The sequence below is a fragment of the Hibiscus syriacus genome, unplaced genomic scaffold (assembly GCF_006381635.1).
Source record: "Hibiscus syriacus cultivar Baekdansim isolate YM2019G1 unplaced genomic scaffold, ASM638163v2 tig00110239_pilon, whole genome shotgun sequence".
Taxonomy (NCBI): Eukaryota; Viridiplantae; Streptophyta; class Magnoliopsida; order Malvales; family Malvaceae; genus Hibiscus; species Hibiscus syriacus.
The window spans coordinates 3,334,852-3,360,595 of NW_024062641.1; the positions used below are offsets into that span (position 1 = coordinate 3,334,852).

General features: G+C 32.2%; 1 protein-coding gene across 1 annotated transcript; it reads right to left on the reverse strand.

The window, feature by feature from the left end:
* Positions 1 to 13,537: 13,537 nt before the first annotated feature.
* Positions 13,538 to 18,453, reverse strand: LOC120114723 (probable rhamnogalacturonate lyase B). The gene is made up of 15 exons (XM_039135531.1): positions 18,444 to 18,453; positions 18,235 to 18,356; positions 18,111 to 18,149; positions 17,906 to 18,028; positions 17,709 to 17,828; positions 17,473 to 17,608; positions 17,216 to 17,386; positions 16,950 to 17,108; positions 16,665 to 16,862; positions 16,431 to 16,572; positions 16,188 to 16,344; positions 15,973 to 16,089; positions 15,754 to 15,880; positions 15,595 to 15,649; positions 13,538 to 13,719 (listed from the first exon to the last, which is right to left on the reverse strand). The coding sequence occupies exons 2-15, from the start codon at positions 18,276 to 18,278 to the stop codon at positions 13,538 to 13,540; spliced, it is 1,770 nt and encodes a 589-aa protein (XP_038991462.1). The 5' UTR covers positions 18,279 to 18,356; positions 18,444 to 18,453.
* Between the last annotated feature and the right edge of the window lie 7,291 nt (positions 18,454 to 25,744).

The window sequence follows — 25,744 nt, forward strand, 5'->3', positions numbered from 1 at the left end:
CAATCTTACAGTCCTAATTGGCCCAAAAAGATCTATATGGATCAATTGTAATACTTTACCAATTGATACATCATTAATGGACTTAAAGGAAGCTTTTCTATGTTTTCCTTTAGCACATCCATCACAAATTTTATCATTATCAAATTTTAGCTTTGGCAATCCTCTAACTAAATATCCTTGAGTTAGTCGTTGTAAAACACTCATGCTAGTATGTCCTAGTCTCCTATGTCATAACCAACTATCATGATCATCCTTAGCAATTATGCATAAATTAGTCATATTTATAGAATCTAAATACACCATGTAAATATTTTATATTCTATGACCAACAAGCATAATCCGATTAGATGCAATGTCAATTACTTTACAACCATTAGTTTCAAATATGACATTGTATCCCTTATCACATAATTGACTAATACTCAAAAGATTATGCTTTAACCCATTCACATATAAAACATTTTTAATTTGTATGGAAGAGGTATTACCTATTGTACCTATACCTTAAATATGACCTTTTGAATTATCACCAAAAGTCACATCTCCTCAATTTTTGTCATTAAGCTCGATGAACCGGCTCTTGTCTCCGGTCATATGTCTTGAGCATCCACTATCAAGGTACCATGAGTTTGAACTTGTATTTTGCGCCTTGTAGCAATGCTCCTTTTCCTACAAACATAGATTAATTTTTTAATTTTGGTACCCAATTTCTTTTGGGTCCATATTCATTAGTTTCTAAAATTCTAGTCCCCTTGGGTATCCATTTATGTAGGATATCCTTATCTTTAGTAGTAATGAGTTCTTTAGGAACCCATGTACTTCTAACGATTTTTTCATTAGAGGTTCTTCGGGGACCTCTATGATTGTAGTTCTTAAAACTTTTTTAACAAAGTTGGATTTTGAACTTTCTCCATTTTCAAAACGTTTTGTTCCAACTTTATCAAAAGAAGCTTTAAGATCATCAATCTTCTTTTGATGATCATCATTTACTCTTGAAAGTAAATTATGCAAATCAATATTTTTCTTTTCAAACTCATCTAATTTGATTTGCAAATCCTTAATTTTACTTTCAATATCAACGTTGGTCTTAGATAAGAGATTATTTTCTCTTTTCAATTTCGAAATATCATTTTTGTATTTTAAAAATAATTTCTCATAACCCGAAGCCAACCCATTATATTCCTCTACTAACTCATCAAAAGAATAATCCTCAAAGTTGGATGAGTTAGAGGTTACCTGAGAGCTTTCCCCGATGGCCATCAAGCACAAGTTTGCTACTTCTTGTTCCTCTTCATCATATTGTTCATCATCACTCCATGTAGCCACGTGAGCATTGTGCTTCTTCTTTGATTAAACCTTTTTCTTCAATTATGGGCAATCATATTTGACATTCCCCATCTTTTTGCATTCGTAGCAAATGATCGGGTCTTTCTCGTTTGATTCAATTTTGAAGCCTTCATTTCGTTTGAATTTTCTTCCTCGGTTGGGCTTCATCAATTTTCTAAACCGTTTGGCAAATAATGTCATGTCCTCATCATCGTCATCTTCATCCGAATCACTCTCATCCTTTGTGGATTTGAGAGCAAATCCAACGTTCTTCTTCTTCTTCATCTCTTTCTTTGTCTCATCTGTCTTTTCGAGGTCTACCTCATCTTGAAGCATCATTTCATGCGTGAAGAGAGAACCAATTAGCTCATCGAGGGTCAAGGATTTCAAGTTTTTAGCCTCGATGGTCGTCGTTTTCTTTGATTACCAATATTTTGGAAGAGAGTAAACTAACTTCCTCACAAGCTTCTCGTTTGGAATGTTCTCTCCATATGATTTGAGACCATTGACAATCATAGAAAATCTATCCGTCATAGCTTTGATATCTTCATTTGGTTTTATCCTGAAATTTTCATAGCTATGAGTTAGAAGACTTATTTTAGATTCTTTTACCTCTTTAGTGCCTTCATGAGTGACTTGTAGTTTATCACATATCTCCTTGGCGGTTGTACAAGATGAAACTCTCCCGTATTCATATGGTCCAAGAGCAAAAAAATAATATGGATATCCTTTGAGTTGAGCTGGAACATTCTTGTCTCTCCTTCACTCCGCAATCTTGAATGAGTGAAAGGTATGATGTATCTGTCTTATATGATATTACATGCTCCCATGTCACTTGCTTGAATGAAGTACCTCATTCTATTCTTCCAATAAGCATAATTAGCACCATTGAAGAAATGAGGCTTGTTGACGAACACTGAATCAAGACCAAAGTCGAAGTTTGAAGTGGAGGCCATTGATGACATGAATATCGATATAACTCTTCCCGAATCAACTCAATAGGTGATTAAACCTTCAAATGAGTGAGGCTCTGATACCAATTGTTGAGTTAATCGATCAATGAAATAGCCAAGAGGGGTTGAATTGGTAATAAAAATTTTGGTGGAAGCTTTTGCAGAAAATAAAAAATATTTGCACAGCGATTTAGAGTGGTTCGACTTTCTCAACTAAAGTCTATGTCCACTACCTTAGCTATCCACACTAAGGATTTTCCAACAAATTCACTAATTTGTTCTTTCTTTTAAGGACAAAGAGTAACATTACAACTCCCTCAAGAATTATACCTCAAATTATTGAGAACACTCTCTCCCAAAGAGAAGAATACAAGTTTCACAAACTTACAGAAAAACCTCACAAGGAAATATGTTTGCACAATTCTAGAACAAAGAAAGAACACTAAAAAATAATACAATTGAGTACAAAGGGTGTTCTTGAAAGAAAAATGAATACTAAATGAAAATTGGCTTGAATTTGCTCAAACTTGTTGTTTAAGGCTTTCTCTTTGTTTCTCTCACAATTGTTGTTTCTTGTTGTTGATCAATTGCTCCTAAGCTTGTTTAAATACACCTTGGATCACTTCTGAGCGTTGGGGATCATTGGTGAAGTCAATAGAGCCATTATTGTGTAATTATCATTTAAAAATCTTGTTAGGAGCGTAAGTGCATCGGTACACTATGTGTAAAATTCAAATATTTCGACCGTTATAAGACCTAGTGCATCGGTACACTTGGTGTGCATCGGTACACTAAATACATTCGATGTTTCAAAAGAGCCAGGAGTGCATCGATGCATGGTATGTGCATCGGTACATAAAATGCATTCGATGTTTCAATAAAATCAAGAGTGCATTGATGCATGTTTGTGCATCAGTACACAAATTGCATTCGAATTAGGGTGTGCATCGATACATCAAATAGTGCATCCGTATATCCTTTCAAAAAATTGATTTTTGGCTCGATTTTGGTTCGAAATACTTTGTAAAACTTGTTTCAAAATATTTTAAGTTTAAAACAGAATTTTACGCTTTAGTAAGGATTGATATTGACCGTTGAAAAACTTAGAGTAATATTTTGATATTCGAATAATTTAATCGAATATACTTTAAAAATGATTATAAAATCTTAAAATTCAATAACACTTAATTTGTTATATCGAAACATCAAAATGTTTTCAACAATATTTTTTAGAAAATCGGTTGGAATGAAAAAAAATAAAGGGTTAAGATTGTATATATAGGGGTAAGTTAGGAGAAATTTCACTTCGGTCCCCTAACTTACGCGCATTTTTACATAATAGTCACTGGGAACCATTTTTGTTATTTTCCCATTTTATATTCATGTTTTTCAATATTTGGTATAATCATGGTTTAGCCCTTTATTTTTTAGCACGTTTTTGGCATGTTAGTCCTTTGGGGGACTGTTTATGTAATTTACCCTTTTATGCCTTATTTCATTCCATCGGTTAACTATTATTCCCTTTATTTAATTATTAATTCATTTGACTTTATGATGTTTGCTTTTGGAATATATAATCTTTTTACCATTGATTTATATCCCCATCATAACCCATAAATTTAGTCTCGTATACATATTAAATCATGGATTTGGAGCGTAGATTTAATTAGTTGATTGTGTGTGATGGTTACAGCTCATACCATTGATTATTTATTATTTGTAGGTGTCCTTAATTTTCTTTTTATTATTGACTAATTATTAAAACGTGTCCTTTTCTTTTATTTATTTAAACTCAATTGTTTGTACACAGGTGTTTTACTCTAACATGTATACTTACTGTTTTCTAAAATGTAGATGTATGTACATAGACATGTATGATATTTTTTTAAGTAATTATTGTCGTTTGTTGGTTTATCATATTTGCCTGCGCTAAATTTCAGTTTAGGTCCTTGATTTTATGAGTTTGTTGGGATGATATCCCTCTTCTTGTGCTTGACTGAAATTAGTCATAGTTTCCTTGTTATTTAACTCCTTGTTTCCTCTTATTGTTGTATGTTTAATTTTAGTATTTTACATTATGGTATTTATTTCCTTTTATGTATTAACGTTTATATTTCATTCTTTAATGGTATTTTAATGGTATTTTATTTTAAATCTCATATTTGGCTTTGGATCTTTTTATTTTATTTATCTTATTTACTTTTTTATTTATTTACTTTTAAACTTTGGTTTCATGATCCCATGTTGTTTTTCTTTTCTTTATTTTGGTCCATCGAATTATGTTTTGATTGTGTATGTGTACATACTCTATATATTATATTAATGTTGGGTTATGTGAATGCAATGTTATATCCCCTTGTTTCCTATATAAAATATATCATTATGTTAAAAACGTGATATGCTTGTATGAAATTGACATGTTTTTTTATTTATGGTACATGTATAAATAATGGATTGTTGAGTTAATCGATTAACGGAATAGGCCAAGAGAGGGTGAATTGGCAATAAAAATTTTGGTGGAAGCTTTTGCAGAAAATTGAAAATATTTGCACATCGATTTAGAGTGGTTCGACTTTTTCAATCAAAGTCTACGTCCACTACCTTAGCTATCCACACTAAGGATTTTTCACAAATTCACTAATTTGTCTTTCTTTTGAGGAAAAAGAGTAACCTTACAAATCCCTCAAGAATTATACCCCAAACTCTTGAGAACACTCTCTCCCCAAAGAGAACAATACAAATTTTGCAAACTTACAAGAAAATCCTCACAAGGCAAGATGTTTGCACAATTCTAGAACAAAGAAAAAACACTCATGAATAATACAATTGAGCACAATAAGTGTTCTTGAAAGCAAAAATGAATATTGAATGAAATAGGCTTGAAAATGCTCAAACTTGAGGTTTGATGCTTTCTCTTTGATTCTCTCTTGATTCTTGTTGATTGTTGTTTCTTGTTATTGATCAATGGCTTATAAGCTTGTTTAAATACTCCTTCAATTGATTCTTAACGTTGGGGATGATTAGTGGAGTCAATAGAGCCGTTTAAGTGTGAAAACAATTAATAAAATCAGTTGGGAGCGTGTGTGCATCGATGCATAGTCAAGGTGTATCGATGCATCAAGTGTAAAATTCAAATATTTCGACTGTTGGAACACTTAGTGCATCGGTGCACTAAGGATGCATCGATGCATAAAATGCATTCAATGTTTCAAACAAACCTGAGTGCATCAATGCATGGTCTTTGCATCGATGCATAAAATCAATTCGATGTTTTAATAATACATGGAGTGCATCGATGCATAGTATGTGCATCGGTACGTAAAAGCTATTCGATGTTCAATTAAAACAAGGGAGCATCGATGCATTGATTTATGCATCGGTACACTTACCTGAAAAATTTGAGTTTAGGCTCGTTTTTGGTTCGAAATACTTTGTGAAAATTGTTTCAAAAATATTTTAAGTATAAAACACAACTTTACACTTTAGTAAGAATTGAAATTGAATTTTAAAAGACTTGGAGTAACATTTTGATATTCGAATAATTATATCGAACATACTTAGAAAATCTTTTGTAAAATCTTAAAATTTATTTATCTTAATTTGTTATATCGAAACATCAAAATATTTTCAACAATCTCCCCCTTTTTGATATAACAAAACATTTGAGTAATTTTAAGATTTTTAAGAAAATCATTTTTGAAATCAAATTTGAAAATTACTCCCCTTACTATGATACATCTTTTTCTCCCCCTTTTTGTTAAATCAAAAAGACTCGAAAATGATTTTAAATAAGGATTTGAAAAACTTAGCTAATTGATAAAAATAGCTTAAGCTGCTAAGATCACAATCAAGAGAAAGATTAGCCATTAGTTTCATAAAATAATATTCATAATAAAAAATGTGAAATGGTAAAAATTGGTCATATATGTCTAAATGATGCAAAAATTAAGATAAAAATTCAAACACACCAAACATGTATTAAGGTCAAATATCCAAGCATCCAAAACATAAATCCAAACATATAATCATCCAAAATCAAACAACCCATAAACATTCAAAATGTTAAAGAAATAATAAGTTCTAAATCCACAAAAGCAAAAGCAAGGCAAGGTCTAGTCGTCTGTAGGAGGTTCGGGAGGAGGATAATGTGCTTGTACTTCAAATGTGAGAGCATCCATACATTCACGCATCTCCCGTTGAAACTAAGTCAATTGAGATTCCATGGAAGCAAACCTTAGATAAAATGACTCCATAAATGATCAAAAATATGGAGGCATTTGTTCCTCTTGCTGTGCTGGTTTCGGACCAGGCTCATCGTCTGGTACGTGATCGTCAATATATTGCATAATCTGTTAAAGCTCGGGATCATCGTCAGCAGCCGGTAAACCCATTGGCCAGTTTCCTCATCCTGTTTCCAGTCAGCTTTCTTTAGGAAGTGAGATTTTATTTGGTTTAAAGAGGAAAGGGATTGTTGAGAGAACCTAACCGAGTTTGGAAGTGAGATTTATTTGGTTTTAAAGAGGAAAGGGATTGTTGAGAGAAACTCTAAGACCGAGTTTGATAAAAAGATTACTAATTAGACACCCATAAACTAATGTTTCTACATGTTTGGATGGGACTACATTTATGGTATATACTAGTTCACTAAAAATGATTTGTGGAAAATTTATCTTTCTATTATGCTGGATATAATGTATCCACCATAAATCTCTGACACGAAGAGTGGAGTACCTACCTCCAGATGGTCTAAAACACCAAGAGATTATCAAATGAAGGAATCGATCGTGATGATACCGTAAAGTACTAACACAAGCATTGGGAAGATAGGGATATGCCACAGTTTCTTTCTCATTATATAAACCATCGTCATCTAGCCCAAAGTGAGTAGCGATCGTTTCAGAATCAATATAAATCTATTATCCTAAAAGATAGGATATAATTCCTATGGTACCACTTTGACGCGCATTTTGAACACAATTGACACAAAGATTTATAGTGGTTCGACTTATCAACCAAGTCTACATCCACTACATAAGCTCCTCACTTAGGATTTTCTAACAAATCCACTAATTTGTTCTTTCTTTTTCAATGATCAAGAGATAACCTTTACAATCCCTAGTTTTTCACTTGGCTAAACTAGAACAAAACATTTTTTACAAAAGGAAAGATAATGTAAACAAGAAAACCCTTACAAGGTAGGTGTTTACAAAATGAAGCTCACTAAAACACAATATTTACAAGAGAATAGAAAATAAGAATGGAAAATACTTCTCTTGAGTTTAATTACTTGGATAGGTGTTCTAATCCTTCTTCAAGTTTCTTGAACTTGCATTTATATGTTGGAATGAATTTTTGGCCATTTCTAGCCGTTGGGGATGATTTATAGCCGTTTGGGGATGAAATCTGTCTAAAATAAAACTACCCAGTCAGAGGGTATCGATACTTTAGGAGTATCGATACTACGTTTTTTTATTTTTAAATCAACTAGCCGTTACTAGTTGTTGGAGCCTGATGGTATCGATACTATGCCTATGGTATCGATACTACTATGTAAAGTAGTATCGGTACCCCTTTGGGTATCAATACCATTTTTGCATTCTGAAATTTGAGCAATGTTGGTAGTATCGATACTACCTAGTGAGTATCGATACTTCCCTTACATTGGTATCGGTACCATATGAACAGTATTGGTATTGTTTATGAGGTATCGATATGTAAGAACAATATCGGTACTTCTTGTCCAGGAAATTATTTTGTGCTCAATTCTGAGTTTTAAAGACTTTGAATTATTTTTGAAAACTTTGAAAATCTTTGAATAAATTCAATTCATGTCCAAAAACATTTTGCCTTAATTGTTATATCAAAATATAGTTCAACAATCTCCCCCTTTTGGATATAACAAAACATTTGAAAAATTGTTTTTGACAAAATTCCCCCTTAATAAAATATTTAAAGAAAAAGATATCAATTGTTGGAAATTATATGAAAATGTTCAGCTCCCCCTTTTTCATTAAGAATTTTGAAATTTTCAAACCCATACTTCTACCCCTTTTTGTTATATAAAAATAATTCAAATTTTAAAGCTCTAAAATAGCATTGGAGGGTAAGTGGTAAATTTGTTATTAAAAGCATTTGAAAAATCAAAGCTCCCCCTCAAAAATAGCATTCCAAAGAAAATTTGTCTTTAAAATCTTGACACTTAAACAAAATTGAATTTCAACAAAGAGTAACAAACATGTTAGTAGCACATGAAATTCAATATATCCAAGTCTAAAATACTTTATGCAATACTAATTATTGAAATTAAATACATGTGCATAAGCTTTCAAAAATGTTATGCTATTGAAAATTTTGATATCAATTGTTAAAGAGATATCTTTTGCATTTAAAACACATACATAAACATTTAAATTTAGGTAAAAATTTTAAAATTTGTAAAATCAAAGTATTTGAAAAGTTGATATCAATTGTTAGAGATATATCATTTGCATTGAAAATAAATTTTGACCAAAATTTATTATGATGAACTAAAAATTATTAAAAATAATTACAACTTTAAAACGTTTATCATAAAGCATTTTTCAACATACATGATATTAAAAACAACGAATAATCATTTAAAGTCAAAACTCATGTATGCATAAACTAAATGAGCAACCAAATAACAAAAATAAAAACATTAAGCTTAGAGGTTACACATTCCTTTTTTAATTGTGGCTAGAACATTTAATATCTTCACTTTCATCACCATTCCTCCCACACACCTACAAGAGTTATTTATTTGGATTTTGGTTTCCAAATTGCTTTGGATCCTTGGACGTTAGTTTCAATGCCCCTTATTCCCTTAGGAACCCATGCTTGTCTAATTTTAAAAGGTTTTCTTTTCTTTATGGGACAATTATGTTCCAAATGACCATATAAAAATGACAATGTGAGCATTTTGCCATTTTCAAACATAATGAGTTGTTTTTAGAAATTAATTATTTTTCTTTTGTTAAGCTCTCATGCTTAACTTTTATATCAAAATTTTCTTTTTCTAAATCACTGATATTGACTTTTGAAAGCTCTAAATAATTTTTCAAAATTTCATTTTGATTTTCAAAATTAACTTTTACTTTCAAAATAAATCATTTTCAACTTTAAGTTTTGAAATCAATTTCTTATATTTGGAATTCATGTCTCAAATTCCAAATACAACTCATTATAAGCATCTTGTAACTCATCAAAAGAATGTGAATTTAAGTCATTTGAGTTAGAAGATACCATTGAATATTCTTCGATGGCCAGGAGGCATAATTGAAGCACACAGGGGGACTCTTCTTCTTGGTCGATTCATGTTTCACTTCCTTGGAAGACATGAATCTCTTAAACTTTTTGAAGAGCTTGGCCATCTCTTCTTCTTCATCATCGTCTTCATCCACCTCTTCATTTGAATATAGATAGCTCTTTTTGGTGGACTTGAAGGCAATGCCTACCTCATTCTTCTTGTTCTTCATCATCTTCCTCTTCATTCACCATAAACTCTTGAGTGAGAAGAGAACCAATAAGCTCGTCGAGAGTGAGAGACTTTAGGTCTTTAGCTTCGATAATCTTCGTCTTTTTCGATTGTCAATACTTTAGAAGAGAGTAGATCATCTTCCTCATAAGTTTTTCATTAGGGATTACTTCTCCAAATCCCTTTAGACCGTTGACAATTACGGAGAATCTATCCATCATAGCTTTGACGTCTTCATCAGGTTTCATCTTAAAATTCTCATAGCTATGGTTGAGAAGACTTATCTTGGTTTCCCTCACTTCATTGGTTCTTTCATGAGTTACTTTGAGATTATCCATATCTCCTTGCATTGGAACAAGAGTAGACTCTTCCATATTCATCCAGGCCTAATGAACAAAAGAGGATGAGCATAGCCTTAGCATTGAGCTGGGAACCTTTTCTTTTCTCAATCACTCCAATCGTCCATCTCACCGGGTGGAGTGGAGTAACCCTTAATGATTGAGTTCCAAGCTCCTAGATCGTTGGCTTGAATGAAGAGCATCATCCTATTAATCCAATAGGCATAATTTGATCCATTGAAGTAGGGTGGCTTATTGACCGGTTGAGAATCTTCCATGTAATAAGCACTGGAGGTTGAAGCCATCTCTTTTTCGGTTACATTGGGAATCAATAGATCTTCTTCAAGGATCGTCTCCAGGATGTGAAACCTTCTAACGAGTCAAGCTCTAATACCAATTGTTAGGATTTGCGGAAGCTCGAATCGATCAACCGAAAAAGTTGCAAGGGGTGAATTAGTACAAATTTGTTTGGGGAGTAAGGAGAGAAAAAGATAAGACAATTGACACAAGGATTTATAGTGGTTCGACTTATCAACCAAGTCTACATCCACTACCTAAGCTCTTCACTTAGGATTTTCTAACAAATCCACTAATTTGTTCTTCTTTTTCAATGATCAAGAGATAACATTTACAGTCCCTAGTTTTCACTTGGCTAAACTAAAACCAAACCCCTTTTACAAAAGAAAAGATAATGTTAACAAGAAAAACCTTACAAGGTAGGTGTTCACAAAATGAAGCTCACTAAAACACAATATTTACAAGAGGATAGAAAAATAAGAATGGAAAATTCTTCTATTGTGTTTGATTGCTTGGATAGGTGTTCTAACCCTTCTTCAAGTGTCTTGAACTTGTATTTATATGTTGGAATGAAGTTGTGTCGTTTCTAGCCGTTGGAGATGATTTCTAGCTGTTTGGGGATGAAATCTCTGTAAAATAAAACTGCTCAGTACAAATGGGTATCGGTACTCCAAAAGGGAGTATCGGTACTATCTTTGTTATTTTTAAATCAACTAATCGTTACTAGCCATTAGGGCCTGATGGTATTGATACTATGCCTATGGTATCGATATTACTATGTAATGCACTATCGATACCCCTTTTAGGTATTGGTATCATTTTTGTATTCTGGAATTTGAGCAATGTTGGTAGCATCGATACTACCTAGTGAGTATCGATACTTCTCTTACCTTGATATCGGTATCATATGAACAATATCGATATTGTTTATGAGGTATCGATATTTGTAAGAACAATATCGATACTACTTGTCTAGAAAATTATTTTTTGCTCAATTCCCTGTTTTAAGGACTTTAAATTATTTTTTAAAACTTTGAAAAACTTTGAATAAATTCAATTCAAGTCCAAAAACATTTTGCCTTAATTGTTATATCATAATATAGTTCAACAATTTTAGACATTTAAAACAAAAAGTTACTTATATTTTAATGTAAGGTAATATATATTAATTAACCGTTACTTACGAATACAATTCTCCTATCCTTATTTTATACCCCCTATATGTGTCAATCACTCATTATAACACGTGTAATATAATTGTTCAATAACTTAATGAAGTTAGTCATCATTGTTTTTTATTTTTCATTTAATAATTTCTTTTGATAGGTAAAATATATTTTTTTATTTTTTAATAATATTTTATCGATTGTATTAAATTTATTATATTTTATTTTATCTATTATTTTCTAAATAATATTCTTAATTTATAATTAAATTTGTTTTTTAAATATTGAATATTTTATTATAATTCATTTGGATTAGTTTTTAAATTAAATATTTTAAGCTTTTTTATAAATATTTTTTCAAATAATTAGTTTTAAATTAAATAAAAATATTAATAAATTTCATATATTATGTTAAGTTTATCTTGATTGTTTTAGGTAGAAATACCTTTTTTATCAAAATAAAATAAATATAAATAAATAAAAACAAAATTTGATTTAATTTGTTGTGATTATTTTATTTGTAATAATTATTAAAGTTTATAGTTTCAAAATTTGTCAGTGTATAACTTTTTCGTGTCAAAAAAATTGAGGGAGATATTTATGACAATATATTTCTCACTATAATTAAAATATATAATTACAAACATAATTTTTCACCAAAAATTTAAATATCAATATTTGTTATGATAATTATTTTCTATAACAGTAATTATAAGTTATAGTTACAAAACATGTCATTCTATAACTTTTATTTTTTACCAAAAATTGGAGGAAAACATGTGTGACTATACATTTTGTCACTACAATTAAAATATATAACTACAAATATAATTTGTTACCAAAAATTTGAATCTCAATATTTGTTGTGATAGTTTTTCTGTAACAATAATTATAAGTTATAGTTACAAAACATGTTACTTTATAACTTTTGTTTTTGCGCAAAAAAATGGAAGAAAAGATTTGTGACTACACATTTTGTCAATATAATTAAAATGTATAACTACAAACAAAACTTGTCCAAAAAAAATTGAATCTCATTATTTGTTGTGACAATTTTTCCTTGTCATAATTATTAAAACTTATGGTCACAAAACTTGTCACTATATGTCATTTTGTTTGCACCGAAAAATGGAGAGAAACATTTGTGACAAAAAATGGTAACAAAATATATTTTGTCGCCATATGTTACACAAGTTTACTAATTATGACAGAATATTACAACGATTTTAGTTTTTCTCACAATTGTATATATTTTTCTAATTTAATGTGACTCTTATTTATTTTCTCACAAAAAATTATTAGTAGTGACAAATAATTTTGACAAAATTAAATTTGTCACAATAATAGAAATTTCTTGTAGTGTTTTATTAGCATCTTTATTTTAACTCAATACTTTATTTTGGTTTTGTAAGTAGTTTTTAAACTCCATTGGTGTTACATTGTATTGTCAAGGCTGCTAACAAGCTTGTGTTTTTAGAGTAAAAGAAGTTGGAGTTTGAGAGATTTTAAGGACTAGATTGGTAAAAATTGAATGTTAAAAGTTAATTTTTAGAATTATGATCAAATTAAAATAAAATATAAAAATCAATGATTAAATTTATTGTTACGGTAATTTTATTAATTATCATGTTATATATTGTTAGTATTTTAGCATGAAAGATGGACTTTTAACTTTCGTTAACTTAAATGATATTTTGTAATTCTCCATAGTCAGAGGATATAACAAAAAACACTCTATAACAAGATTATCGACTGTATATATACCTTCAAAAGTAAAAGAAAAAAGAAAAAAAAAAGACTAAAACTAAAAAAAATATTTGGAGAATCATACTCGTTTCTCCATAAATGAATCCAAACGAAAAGAAAAATATTTGCTTCAAATATACTGCATAGGTTTGATCATTAAAAAGAAGAAAGAATCTAAATTCCTATCTTGTATGTATACATTACTGATAAAATTAATTAAACTTTCGGCCCTTCTAATCGAATATAGTCATACATAACTGCGTTGAATGCCCCCATGCTTCTGCCTTGAGTTAGAAAGATTGTGTTCTCCCCTTCCTCAAATCTGTTACCAGCCACTTTAATACTATACAAGCTGTACATTCCATGAATTCCATGCCGTGCTACGGCATTATCGTAACCTATTCTCCTCGTCGTAAACATTTGTATGAATCGGACCTATGAATACATTCAGGTCTAAACATTTGTAAAGTATCTCATATATATAGTATTAAATATATAATTTGTTATTGTCAATGTTATAAAATTTATGAGATCCTTTATTAATTATTCGATTAATCTATGAGAAACCTCCAAAAAACCTGGGTGCCTTCCGAGTGTTATTCGAATAAAATACATTAATATTGATATTTATTGTTTATTAAGTTAATTAAATATATATTTTATTCACTTTAAATAATTCTTTACCATTTTTCTATATTTTTTACCCATATATATTTTTTGATATATTATTTTTACATAATTATTTTAATATATATATATATATATATATATATTCATTTTTACTTATTTTATGTATCTATTTGTTTATTATTGTTTAGTTATCTCATCTTATTTATTTATTTATCTCTGTTTAGTTTTATTTGTCATGATTGCTATTTCATCCTTCGCTATACATGTCATTTACTCTTGTTGCATTCATACGTTATGTATTTGTTTTCTCGCTTTCAAAAATTATCAAAGGTAATGTGCTCTTACGTCGTGGGTTAACGAAATTATGTCTAATATAAATGGATTTCAACTTTTGTTAATTCACGTAATAAGAAAACATCCTTTTTAAATAAAAGTGAGTAAATTAAGTTATTTTTTATCGAGACAAATATTTTAAAAATAAAATAAGTTCACTCATTTACAAATTCATCGAAACGAAGTGGGTCTTAATTTAAACTATAAATTCAAATCTGTAAAATTCTACTACTTAGACAACGTATAATCGAGGGTATCAATTTTGGGCGTTATGAGGGTGCTCACCCTTCCCTATGAGTAATCGACTCCCAAATCATTAAAAAAACGAATCTAGGGTAAATGCAGATCAATTTTTGTCTTAAAAATGTTTTTCTTAAAATTATTTTAAAAGACGTCTTCAAGTATTCGACCTACCTAACCCAAAGATTGATAACAACTCTAAATTTCGATGGCGACTCCAAATTTCAAATTAAACAAAATTATAAAATTTCCAAAATAAAGTCATAACTATTTTAAAATTAATTTATGTTTATTAAATGAAGGTTACGACAAATTGTATTGTGGGTATCGTGATTGTTCAATAATAGTTTCATACACCTATTTGAATTTTCAAATCACATGTTAAACCAAATCGCATACCATATCAAGCCTTAGTAGCAGGACGTATGGAAATTCAATTCGGCCTACACCAGGGGAAGATTGCTCTTAACTCAGTAGTCTGAGATGAGATAATGCTTTTAAAATTTGGAGAATCATACTCGTTTCTATATATTAATGAAACCAAACGTAAAAAAAAATATTTGCTTCAAATATACTGTCCAGGTATGATCATTAAGAAGAAGAAATAACTGCATTTATACATTCTTCTAAATTCCTATCTTGTATTTATATAAAATAAATTAGTTGACCTTATTCCCATATGTAAAGAGGTGAGGGGAGATAAAATAGTAGGCTGCCCCCAAAGTCAGGTTGAGAGCAACTTCCATAGAAGACCTCTGATAGTCAGAATTATGAATTGCCCAACGTAGGACTCGATCCTACGACCACAAAGTTAAGAGCCTTGCACTCTACCAACTGAGCTGGACGGGCAACTCCCATCTTGTATTTATACATTCTTCTAAAATTAATCAAACTATCGGCCCTTCTAATCGAATATAGTCATACATAACTGCATTGAATGCCCCCATGCTTCTGCTCTGTGTTAGAAAGATTGTGTTCTCCCCTTTCTCAAATCTGTGACCAGCCATATTAATGCTATATAAATCTATACATTCCATGAATTCCATGTCGTGCTACGGAATTATCGTAACCTATCCTCCTCGTTGTAAAATACGGTCGAACGGCACTCGGGTCGTTTAATCGGACCTATGAATACAATTGTAAAGGTTCATTAGCATAGAGAGTAAGTGAAAAGCATAGCTACATTCTATCCCCTGGGAAATGATTACCGATAATGTTGAGATTTATACCTGTACTTCAGCATAAGAAGCTGCTGCCAAGGCCAACTGGAGAGTGTAAGTTCCTGCCTCATTTACTTCCTTGAGATTGTACTTAATCTGCCATGTGGTCGGCCGGAGAGTATTGTTCCCTAGGTTCCTGTAAGTAGAAAATATTAGATCCAAGAGAGTCTATCACCCTGAATATATATAAAAAGGATGTTGAGAAATTTATGGAGTTGAAATTGGCACCTGGGAACATGAGCAAAGAACCAATCCCGAGAATAGTTACTAGTGCCGATAGTATAGACGAGATCGTTGTGATGATAAATCTCTGAGTAACGATCCCACAATCCGTATTGTCTATACCTGCCCATTGAAAAAAACATACTGGAAAGTTGAAGAAATATGTGTGTAGATCTTTAGGCTGAATGGTATGCATGACCAAGAGGTTAAACAGAGATTACTTGTCCGTTTCATCGAGGCACAATGAATTAACAAGAATTGGGTCAGGTTCCGGTATGAAGAACTCGGCTGCTGTGCGGTCTGGAATCCCAATTTCCCACAACGTAGGGCCATTCCTTGGAGGATCATATATTAGAGTACCTAAGCTAATCTTGTTTCCTGCATAAGCGTTTATGAAAAAAGATTATGTGATTTCAGGAACCCAATGGTCTAGAGAAGTAGAGTAACATGGAAATAAATTTTACCTGGTTGAATAGTGATGTTGAGATCCAATTTGTAGTCTCCAATGAAACCATGGACCCATGCATACAAATTATACAATCCCGGTCGGACATTTTCTATATGGAAAAGGCCATTGTTGTGTGTTTGAGTCCAAAATTGATAACCCTGAAAACAGAAAAGAACATGACAGAAAGCAGAGGTGTGAATATTCATATACGTCTATAGTTAAGACTTGTGATTTGGTTGACAATATTAACCTTCCCGTCGTGTTGCCATGATCCTGCATCTCCAGGCGCAGCCAACACCACAAAGGCGGATTGCGCCGACACTAATTCCTTATCATTGTACCGGTCTCGCACAAGTAACTGACCCCTAACCTGGCCTCGTTGTTCAGCACGAGGAAAATCTTTCGATCGAGTGAAATTGTAAGGCCAGCTTTCAATTTCTTCACTCAACTAATGGTGCACATATAAGTGATAAATGAGTTAGTTGTTCAATACCATTAATTTAAGATCACCAGATCTTGCTAGTAATGAGAAAACCTGTCTTTGAGCGTCCATCCACAGTATCTTGCGATGATCATTATCGGAAGAAGCAGAATTAAGATAAATAAAAGCAGGACCGAACACCTTTTTCCAATGCTCTCCTTTCTTATATCTTGAGTCGAAATCTTTCCCGGCATAGTGAGCAGTAACAAGCATCTGCATCATCGAAGCAATGAAAATTTCAGACAATCAGTTCTAGCTAAATGGAAATTGTTGCAAGCTTTTATAATTTATGCATGTTGTTGGCTTGAACATAGACTTACGCATAGAGAAGTGGCACCAGGATGAGAAGTGAGGCCCTGCTTGTGAGGGCCACCGGCTCTGAACTCAGAGCTTGGTGTGATTATCCAGAAACCGACGGCATCGTCATCGGATATCCATCCATGAAGCTTATTATCTTTGTTCTCAATCGAATATTGGTACTTGTCATCAACCTACGGACCACAATTATCAGGGGACTTAAATAATAGTACTATACAAAGAAGCTAAGTTTAGTTCTTTCATGAAAACAAGAAAATACCTCTCCTTTAAGCTGAGGATCGGACGGATTTGTCAATACGACGGCTTCTTTGAAGGCAAGAGTCTGTGAGCGTATTCGATCATATGTACTAGGCATGATCCTTTGTCTGCTGTCTGATAGTGCCATGAACCGAAACCTAATCCAAAATGTCACATGAACCTTTAACATCAATTATTATGAAAAACTGGTTCTCATACATACAAGTAGCTATTAAGGGATTCATCTTTGGTTTTTACCTGTCTTCCCTAAGCTTGAAAACAATCCTTATGTGGTCCATGCTAGCATCCGGAAAATCATTTTCACGCTCGAAAATACTGTACATGTATAGCCCTGGAACGCCTCGTCGTACTATGAACCTGAAAGAATTAAAATATATAAGCTTAACAATCAATCTTATAACAATATTAAGGGTTATTTGAAAGCAATTGCACACCTTTTGTCAATGTTTAAAGGAACATGCTTGTGATAATCATTTGTAGAATTCCATTTTTTGGTGAAGGAAAGCTCTACTAACTCATGAGTTCGTGTAATAACCTCAAAATGTTCTGTTACTAATCTGCAACAGCATCAAAGATATCAATTAAAGAAACATTGTATAGAGAGCGTGAAGAAGGAGAAGGAAGTGAAGAAGAACTTACTTGTCCATGGGACAGTGATCCGAAAAAATGTCCCAGTACCTAGAAATATGTTTCCATTTTATAAGGTTAAAAAACTAAAAAGAGAGGCCACAACAGTTACATATTAATTAAAAGTAATTCATACCCTCTATCGTCGTTACGGTGTCTACCGTCAAGAACATTATCCATTCCATTATATCTTATTCCATTCAGAAAACCGGACGGATTCTCGATAGTGACTTCAACAATTCCATTACGAATTATCACCTGAAAAAGAGGGTTCGATTTTCTTGTTTTATTCTCATAAGATATGCTAAAACTTAGAAATCTATAAGAGGGAGAATGTGATCTTACATGGTTATCAGTTACACGTAATCCAACACGATGATGTCTATTTTCTCCGCCGTTAAAGATTTTTCTGCAATTCAAACATAAAAACGTATGTATATTTTACACAAACTTCGATCCCACGATATATTATTAAACAGAAGAAAGAAAGAACCTGTTTGTTGGGATTTCAGCACAGCAAGCGCAAAGAACAAGTAACAACACAATGATCAGTCGAAACCATAAAGCAGGAGGTGTAAAGCTGCAGCTATTTGCCTTTGTCACATTCTCCATTATTATTTACTGCTACTGTATCTACACCCACGGTAATTCTTAGTTATGTATATATACTATTTGATTATAGTTTGACCATGGCAAGGATTACTCTTAAGAGAAAACTATGTAGTTTCCTGGTGTTTTAATTATATTCAAAGTGTAAATTTAATTAGCGGTAAGTAGTTTTTAAGTCAAACGCTTTATTTATTTATTTATTTTTACTTTTAGTTGTTGGTTAATGCAAACAAAAGAACAAAAGGAAACAAATCTTATAATATTCTAAATAAGATTTTATTTTATTTTATGTACATTTTTGGGTGATTGAGATTTTTTTATTACGACATGAATAAATTTTTTAAATCAAACACCTTTTTTTATTTACTTTTAGTTTGTTTAGGTTTCTATAAAAAGCTGAAACGATAGACCAATAAATATAAAATATTATTTTTCGATATACTATAATACATCAATTTAGTTTTTTATGTATTAAAGAAGTTCTTCTCTCTATTTTATTACATTAATTAACTAAATAATACATTGAAGAATTATCCTTTTAATTGTATTAAAAGTTTGTTCAACGTAACTATTTAGATAATAAAAATTGTTGACTTAGTTGAAGTGTATTCTATGTATTAGACGTTATAGTTTGATTTGAATTTCAAATAACACAAATTAATAAAGATATAAAATTAAAAAATAATTGGGAAAGATAAAAATCTAAGTGATAACATGACAAAAAATACCCCTAACTAACTTTAACCAGATGAGCTAGAAATCTTAAAATTTGCAACAATAAAAAAGCCAAAATACCTTTTAAGGTTTAATAAATGAGCATTAAGTCCTGAAACTTTGAAAGAATGAGCTAATTAGTAAGACTCAAGATCCTAATTTTGGAGAAATTACTGGACTTGGAGCCCAAGTCTTGTAAAATTACTAAAATACTCCTGATACTTAATAAATTGATTCGAAGTCTTAAACTTTAGATATAAAATCAAAAACACCCCTAATATTTATTAAGTGGGCTTGAGGCCTTAAGACATTCTAAAATGGCCAAACTATATTGTCTGCTAAAATGAACGGATTGTCTTTATGCGCAAAAATAAGCAAAATACCCCTATGTTGTGGAAATGACTAAAATCACCCTAAGAGGTAATATATTTGATTGAGCATTGATTATACTTCTTAAGCATGTATTAACTTGTTTTTATGGAATTTTAAATTTTATGTGATTATTTTATAATGTCAACAATTATGTGTGGTACTCACGGCATTCAAACAAATAACAAAACGAAAAACTGCAATCAACATAATGTCTGCCCCTTATCATTAGGGGTGATAACGGGTCGGGTTTTAGTCAACAACGACCAGACTCGAAAATATGTTTTCTCCACTCGAATCCGATTCGATTCGATCCAAAAATCATACATCCTCCATCCGATCCGATGCAACCCAAAAATTATACATCTTCCATCCGACTCCGACCTAAATTTTTAGAGTATAAAAATCGACCCGATCGGAAAATTAAATATGCTCCACCCGACTTGACCCGACCCGGCTCGAAAAATATATATCCTCCGTCTGAGTCCGATCTAACCTAAATATTTAGAGTATAAATCTGACCCAACTTTACCCGACCTAATATAAAATAAGGACTTAATTAAATAATAATAATTTTTAAAGAAATTACATTATTATCACTGAGTCAGGTTGAGTCGAAGTTTTTTCACCCTTCACCAAAACCCATCCCAGCTCGATCTCATTCCCTTAAAAAACTCGACCCGACCCGACCTGAACTTTATTTTTTTAAAATCTAACTCTATAAGATCAGAGGTGGTCAGAACCTGTCGATTTTGGATTAAATTACCATACTACTTATGATATAAGACCATTCAAATACACAAATCTCGATATTCGATATGCAGTGAGGCTACGAGGGTGGATACTCTATTTATAATATGGATTGAAGAAATGAAAGAAAATATGGGTACTCAACTTATTCGTGTGTATGAGATTATCTGTCCATATCAATTTGAATTATGTACTTAAAAATGTCATTACTTATCACTGTATATAGCAGCGTATGAGAAAACAAAAGCCACTAAAACCAAGATAATTCGTGACGTCATACAACAAATCTCTCTATATATCATGACAATTAGTGGCGTTTTACTCACAAATACCGTTAAATAACTCAACCTTTGCGGATGTTAATCTTCATCGAAGTGAGGCTTGATAACTCCTCAGAGGGGGGTAAATTGAAGAGGATAGTTGAAATTGGTCGTAATTGAGTGCTGCGGCAACATGAAGGATTGGAGTTGGGTGAAATTAAGGTGTTGGCCGATGGTCGAATTTAAAAGAATAGGGAAGATGCAGTTTAACTATGTTTGCAGACAAAGCAACGTTTTGACATATTATATTGCAGAATATGGTATGCTACATCAATCCGTTTTCAAATGAGACAATACCAAGTGGGTGTTTTTTGCGTTCTGAATATTTGGAGGGGTGGATCTTGAACGATGTTTGTAACCAGTTTAGTGTTCTCAAATTTATATTCTTTTGTAAGATCATTTTGTTTACTAGGGTGTTGAGAATATTGTAATATATTTGTTATTATCAATTGTTGTGAGATTGTGTCTATGTGGACGACTCTTCTGTAAACTTGATCACCATCATATGCTCCCTTTCTCCTTCTATTTGGAGGGAATTTTTAATAAAACACAGTGATCTTTTATGACCATTTTCCTTCAATAAAATTCATATATTGCTGAGCAAAAAAGTAGCTAGCGATAAAAGCCTAATGTATATTCCAACGTCCGTGACAAATCATTTTATATGCCTATGACACTTTATGATATATATTCCACCTGTTTGCATTACACGTTTCATGTTGTATTTGTTAAGTAGTTGTTTATTCTAAGGTTTGTAAAGTTTAATATTCGAATTATTTGCTCCTCGTATAGATGAATTTCATTTTTTTTTATTTCTTTTAATTCGTATGACCCTTAGTGATATGTGTAGTCACTCATTTTCTTCCGGGATTTTATTCAGTATATATAACATATATATATAGTTTTTGAAAACATTTTTGAATATATATATATATATATAATATAGTTTTGGAAACATTTTTGAAAAAATATATATAATATATAGTTTTAGAAAACATGTTTGGATATATATATATAATATAGTTTTGAAAGCATTTTTTGAAAAAATATATAATATATAGTTTAGAAAACATGTTGGAAAATATATATAATATATGGGTTTTGAAAACATTTTTCGAAATATATATAATATTAGTTTTAAAATATATTATAGTATACTTATTTTTTTTATTCCTTTATTTTTATTCTCTATTTTTGTTTTATTTTTATTTTTTAGGTCCAAATAAAGTCCAGCAAAGGCCCAGCAGGAAGCCCAATCAGGTAAGTCTGACTCAGCAAGCCCGATTAGGTGGGCCTGACCCAGCCCAAAACCCAAACTAGGGTTTTGTCCTTAAGTAGGGGTATCGCATGGAGCTCGCGTGTTGCCAGTGGTCGGTTAAACAAGGAACGACCGACGTAGCACACGAAAGCATGAAACCCCGTTGAAAACGGGATTACCACAGTCAACAACAGTCCGAACGGGGGAAACAAACCCGAAACAATCGGAAACGACCCTGAAACAACTCCAAAATAATCAGAAACGACCCTACTGGGAGACTATAAATACCAACATCCGAATACCACAAAACAATGAGGGAAAAATACAGAGAAAATTGAAGCAAACCAGGCAACTCAAGAAGCAAAAAATGTTTCGAATATACAAAAAACCATCACAAAATATAAACCTTTCATCAAAAGCTGCAAGGCGGAGAGGAACACGGTCGCGAGGAAACAAAAAGACATCGAAAATCGTCGGATCTCATCGGAAAAAGCTCATTTTTGTATTAATTCAATCCATAAGTTTCAATTTATTTTAATTTGATACTTTTTTATTTTACCTTTTTAATTTCTTTTCTTCAAAGACACTTTTTACCTTATTTTCTCTTTTAGCATTTTTCTTGTATATATATATATATTTATTTTTTAATTCTCTTTTTTTTTTATTTTTATTTTTTTAAAAAAATTATTTTTTTCCTTTTTCTCATTATTTTCTTAATTTAACCCTTTTGGTTCATATCCTTTATTTACTTGATGTTTATTTCACAATCTAAAATTTCTCTTGACCTTTTTTTATGGGTAATTTCAATCGATCAAAGGTAAGTAATTCAAATCGAGTCTTTGAATTATAATTTTCGCAATTAAGACAACCGAGAAATTAAAATGGTACTGAAAGGGAAGTTCAAGGGTGCTAATCCTTCCTTGAATGTAACCATCTCCCTAATCCGACACATTTCTGATAAAACACAGATCAGATAAGATTGTGTCCGATCAACCTAATTTATTTTTTAAAGAAAAAAAACAAATGATCGGTGGCAGCTTTAACGTTTTATTTAAGTCTAAGCCCAATTCTGAGCCCACCCGAAGGACGGTTGCAACAACTTGGCGACTTTGCTGGGGACATGTAAGTGAGTCAGAACAAAATTAATTTTTGGTTGTCTTCTTAAGCAAAAATTGTAAGTTTAAATTTTAATTTAACTTTTTGATCCTTATTATTTACCATTGGTTCTTATTTTCAAATAAATAGTCGGACTGATGTTTTCTAATGCTTTCAAATTTTCAAAAATTCCTCTCAGGCTCTATACCCAAGCTCCAATCTATTTCGTAAGTGGGGGTGAAAGCGACGCCTTCGTGGGAATTTATTCTCCGTATAGGCCTAGCAAGTAACCTTCGGGATTCATATATCTTATATCTTCGTGTGAATTTATTCTCTGTATAGATATAAGAGAATGTGTCCTATCGAGTTTAACTTGGTCCACATAAGCTTGTAATAGGCTTAGGACTGAGGGTCTGGCATGCCCAAGGGGGCACCAGCAAGGAGAACTCGGGTAGCTTTTTTTTAGAACCTAAACCGGGAGACTACAGGGAATTAGAGACCATCCCGAAACTCTATTTCAGCACCTAGGATGCTTTAGTTATTTCCTGCTTTATTTATTATTCAAAGCATGCGAACTAGAAAATATGCGGTTAGGACTTGCTCAAAATCAAGTCAACATAGAGGATAGAAATCATAGGTGTTGATCTGAAAAGAGTGGTTGTTAAACACAAATAATTTGCATTAATGGAAAAAGCGGTTGTGGTGCAAGAGGTGAAAAACGCAGAGGTCTGACTATTGCCATAGAAGACTCGGAAAGAAAAAGGAGACAGTTTACAAGGCAACTATGTGTCAGAACTAGTTCGTTATGCTTGTGTCAGCCTTAAACAGAACGATGTTCAAGAACTACGGAGCATTTGGGACAGTTGGAAAGGTTACCAAAAATAGAAATTTTGTCAGCGATATGGTGATATCATGCTTCTACTCTATTTCAAGATAGACGAGCCCCTAATTCGAGCCTTAGTGTAATTATAGAATCCAGGGTACAGTTGTTTCATGTTTAACCAAGTACCCACCATTGAAGAATATCCTACTTTGTTGCATTGTGAAGGAATCATAATGGACCGGGTCTACACCAAGTTCATCAAAAGTCAGCCTTTCAAGAATGGGTTGGCAAAGGTTGCAGGGGAAGACTCATCACAAAGGAAAAGGAGAAGGAATTTCTTGGACCCACATCAAGCAATTAATGAAGAATCATCCTGATGAATGGAAGGTGATTGATCTCTTCGCCTTGGGTATCTACTACTTAGTTATTTTCCCAAAAACTTTGGGGTACATCGAGGCGGCTATGATGGAACTGTTCGAACAACTTCCGAAGTGAGTGAACCCAGTACCGGGAATATAACTTTACGTTCACTAACCATTGTAGAAAGACTGGAGGAGGAAGATTCAGCACCACCTACTCTCATTTGGGGGAATTTCTTACACTAAAGTGGCAAGAAGACATCCCAAAAGAGAAATGGCTAAAAGTTTTCACGCATCTTCAGGATAAGGACATTACCTGGAGAACCCCTTGGTTAACACATAGTGACATCCTTTAATGGTGTGGAGACTCAGAAAACATAGCGTTACTTGGATTATGGGGAGGAATTAATATTCTCCACTTTTGGCACATCGGCAGTATGGGGCATGCAAGTTTGTCCCAACTACACATGAAATAGGTGGGTCAAAATTTGCATACCATGAGGATAACTACAAGAAGAGGGTCAAAGATGGAGCTGAATCATGGAAGAATATGTTTCATATGAATTTCGTGGCTATTAAAGACATGTTTACTCCTGACTATTTGGAATGGCAGAGGGTAAGAAAGAATGACATCATTCCTGTGTCAGAGCATGAAGATATTTGGACCATGAGAGAGTATCTTAAACTAGTTCCCACAGAATTAGAGATAGCAAAGAAAGAATTTGAATATGAAAAAGAGGAACTGAAACGAATGCTAAGGGAACTCGAGGCTGAAAGATTCCAGTGGAAGTTAGATTCTGATACTCAGAAGGATAGAGTAGACAGATTAGAAAAGAACAAAAGAAAGTTTGCTTTGAACTAGAAGATTTAAGAAAGGGTTATCAAGAGCAAGTCCAAAATAATTCCATCCTGAAAAGATCTTCTGAATACCGGAAAAGTGAAGCCAGCAGTATGAAAAGGAAGTTCGAAGGACAAGATGAAAAAGAGACATTGAAAGAATAGTTAAAGACTTCCCAAAGATTTTTGCTAGATAGCCAACACCAGAACAAATGTCAAAAGACTAAGGTAGCTGATCTGGAGAAATAAAAAAAGGTAGGTCAAGTAGAAAACCTCCCATGAAGAAGAGAGAATGAGAGATCAATAACATCAACGCTAAATCAAAAACAACTGCATCTATATCGTCAGGTACTTCTAGAGAAGATACGAGGAAACCAAGGAGAGAAATAGGAAAGGAGCATTTCGATCCTATTCCCATAACATATAAGGAGCTTTATCAATAGCTTTTTGACGCACATGTGGTGTTAACATATCCAGAGAAACCTCTAATGCCCCCATACCCCAAGTAGTAT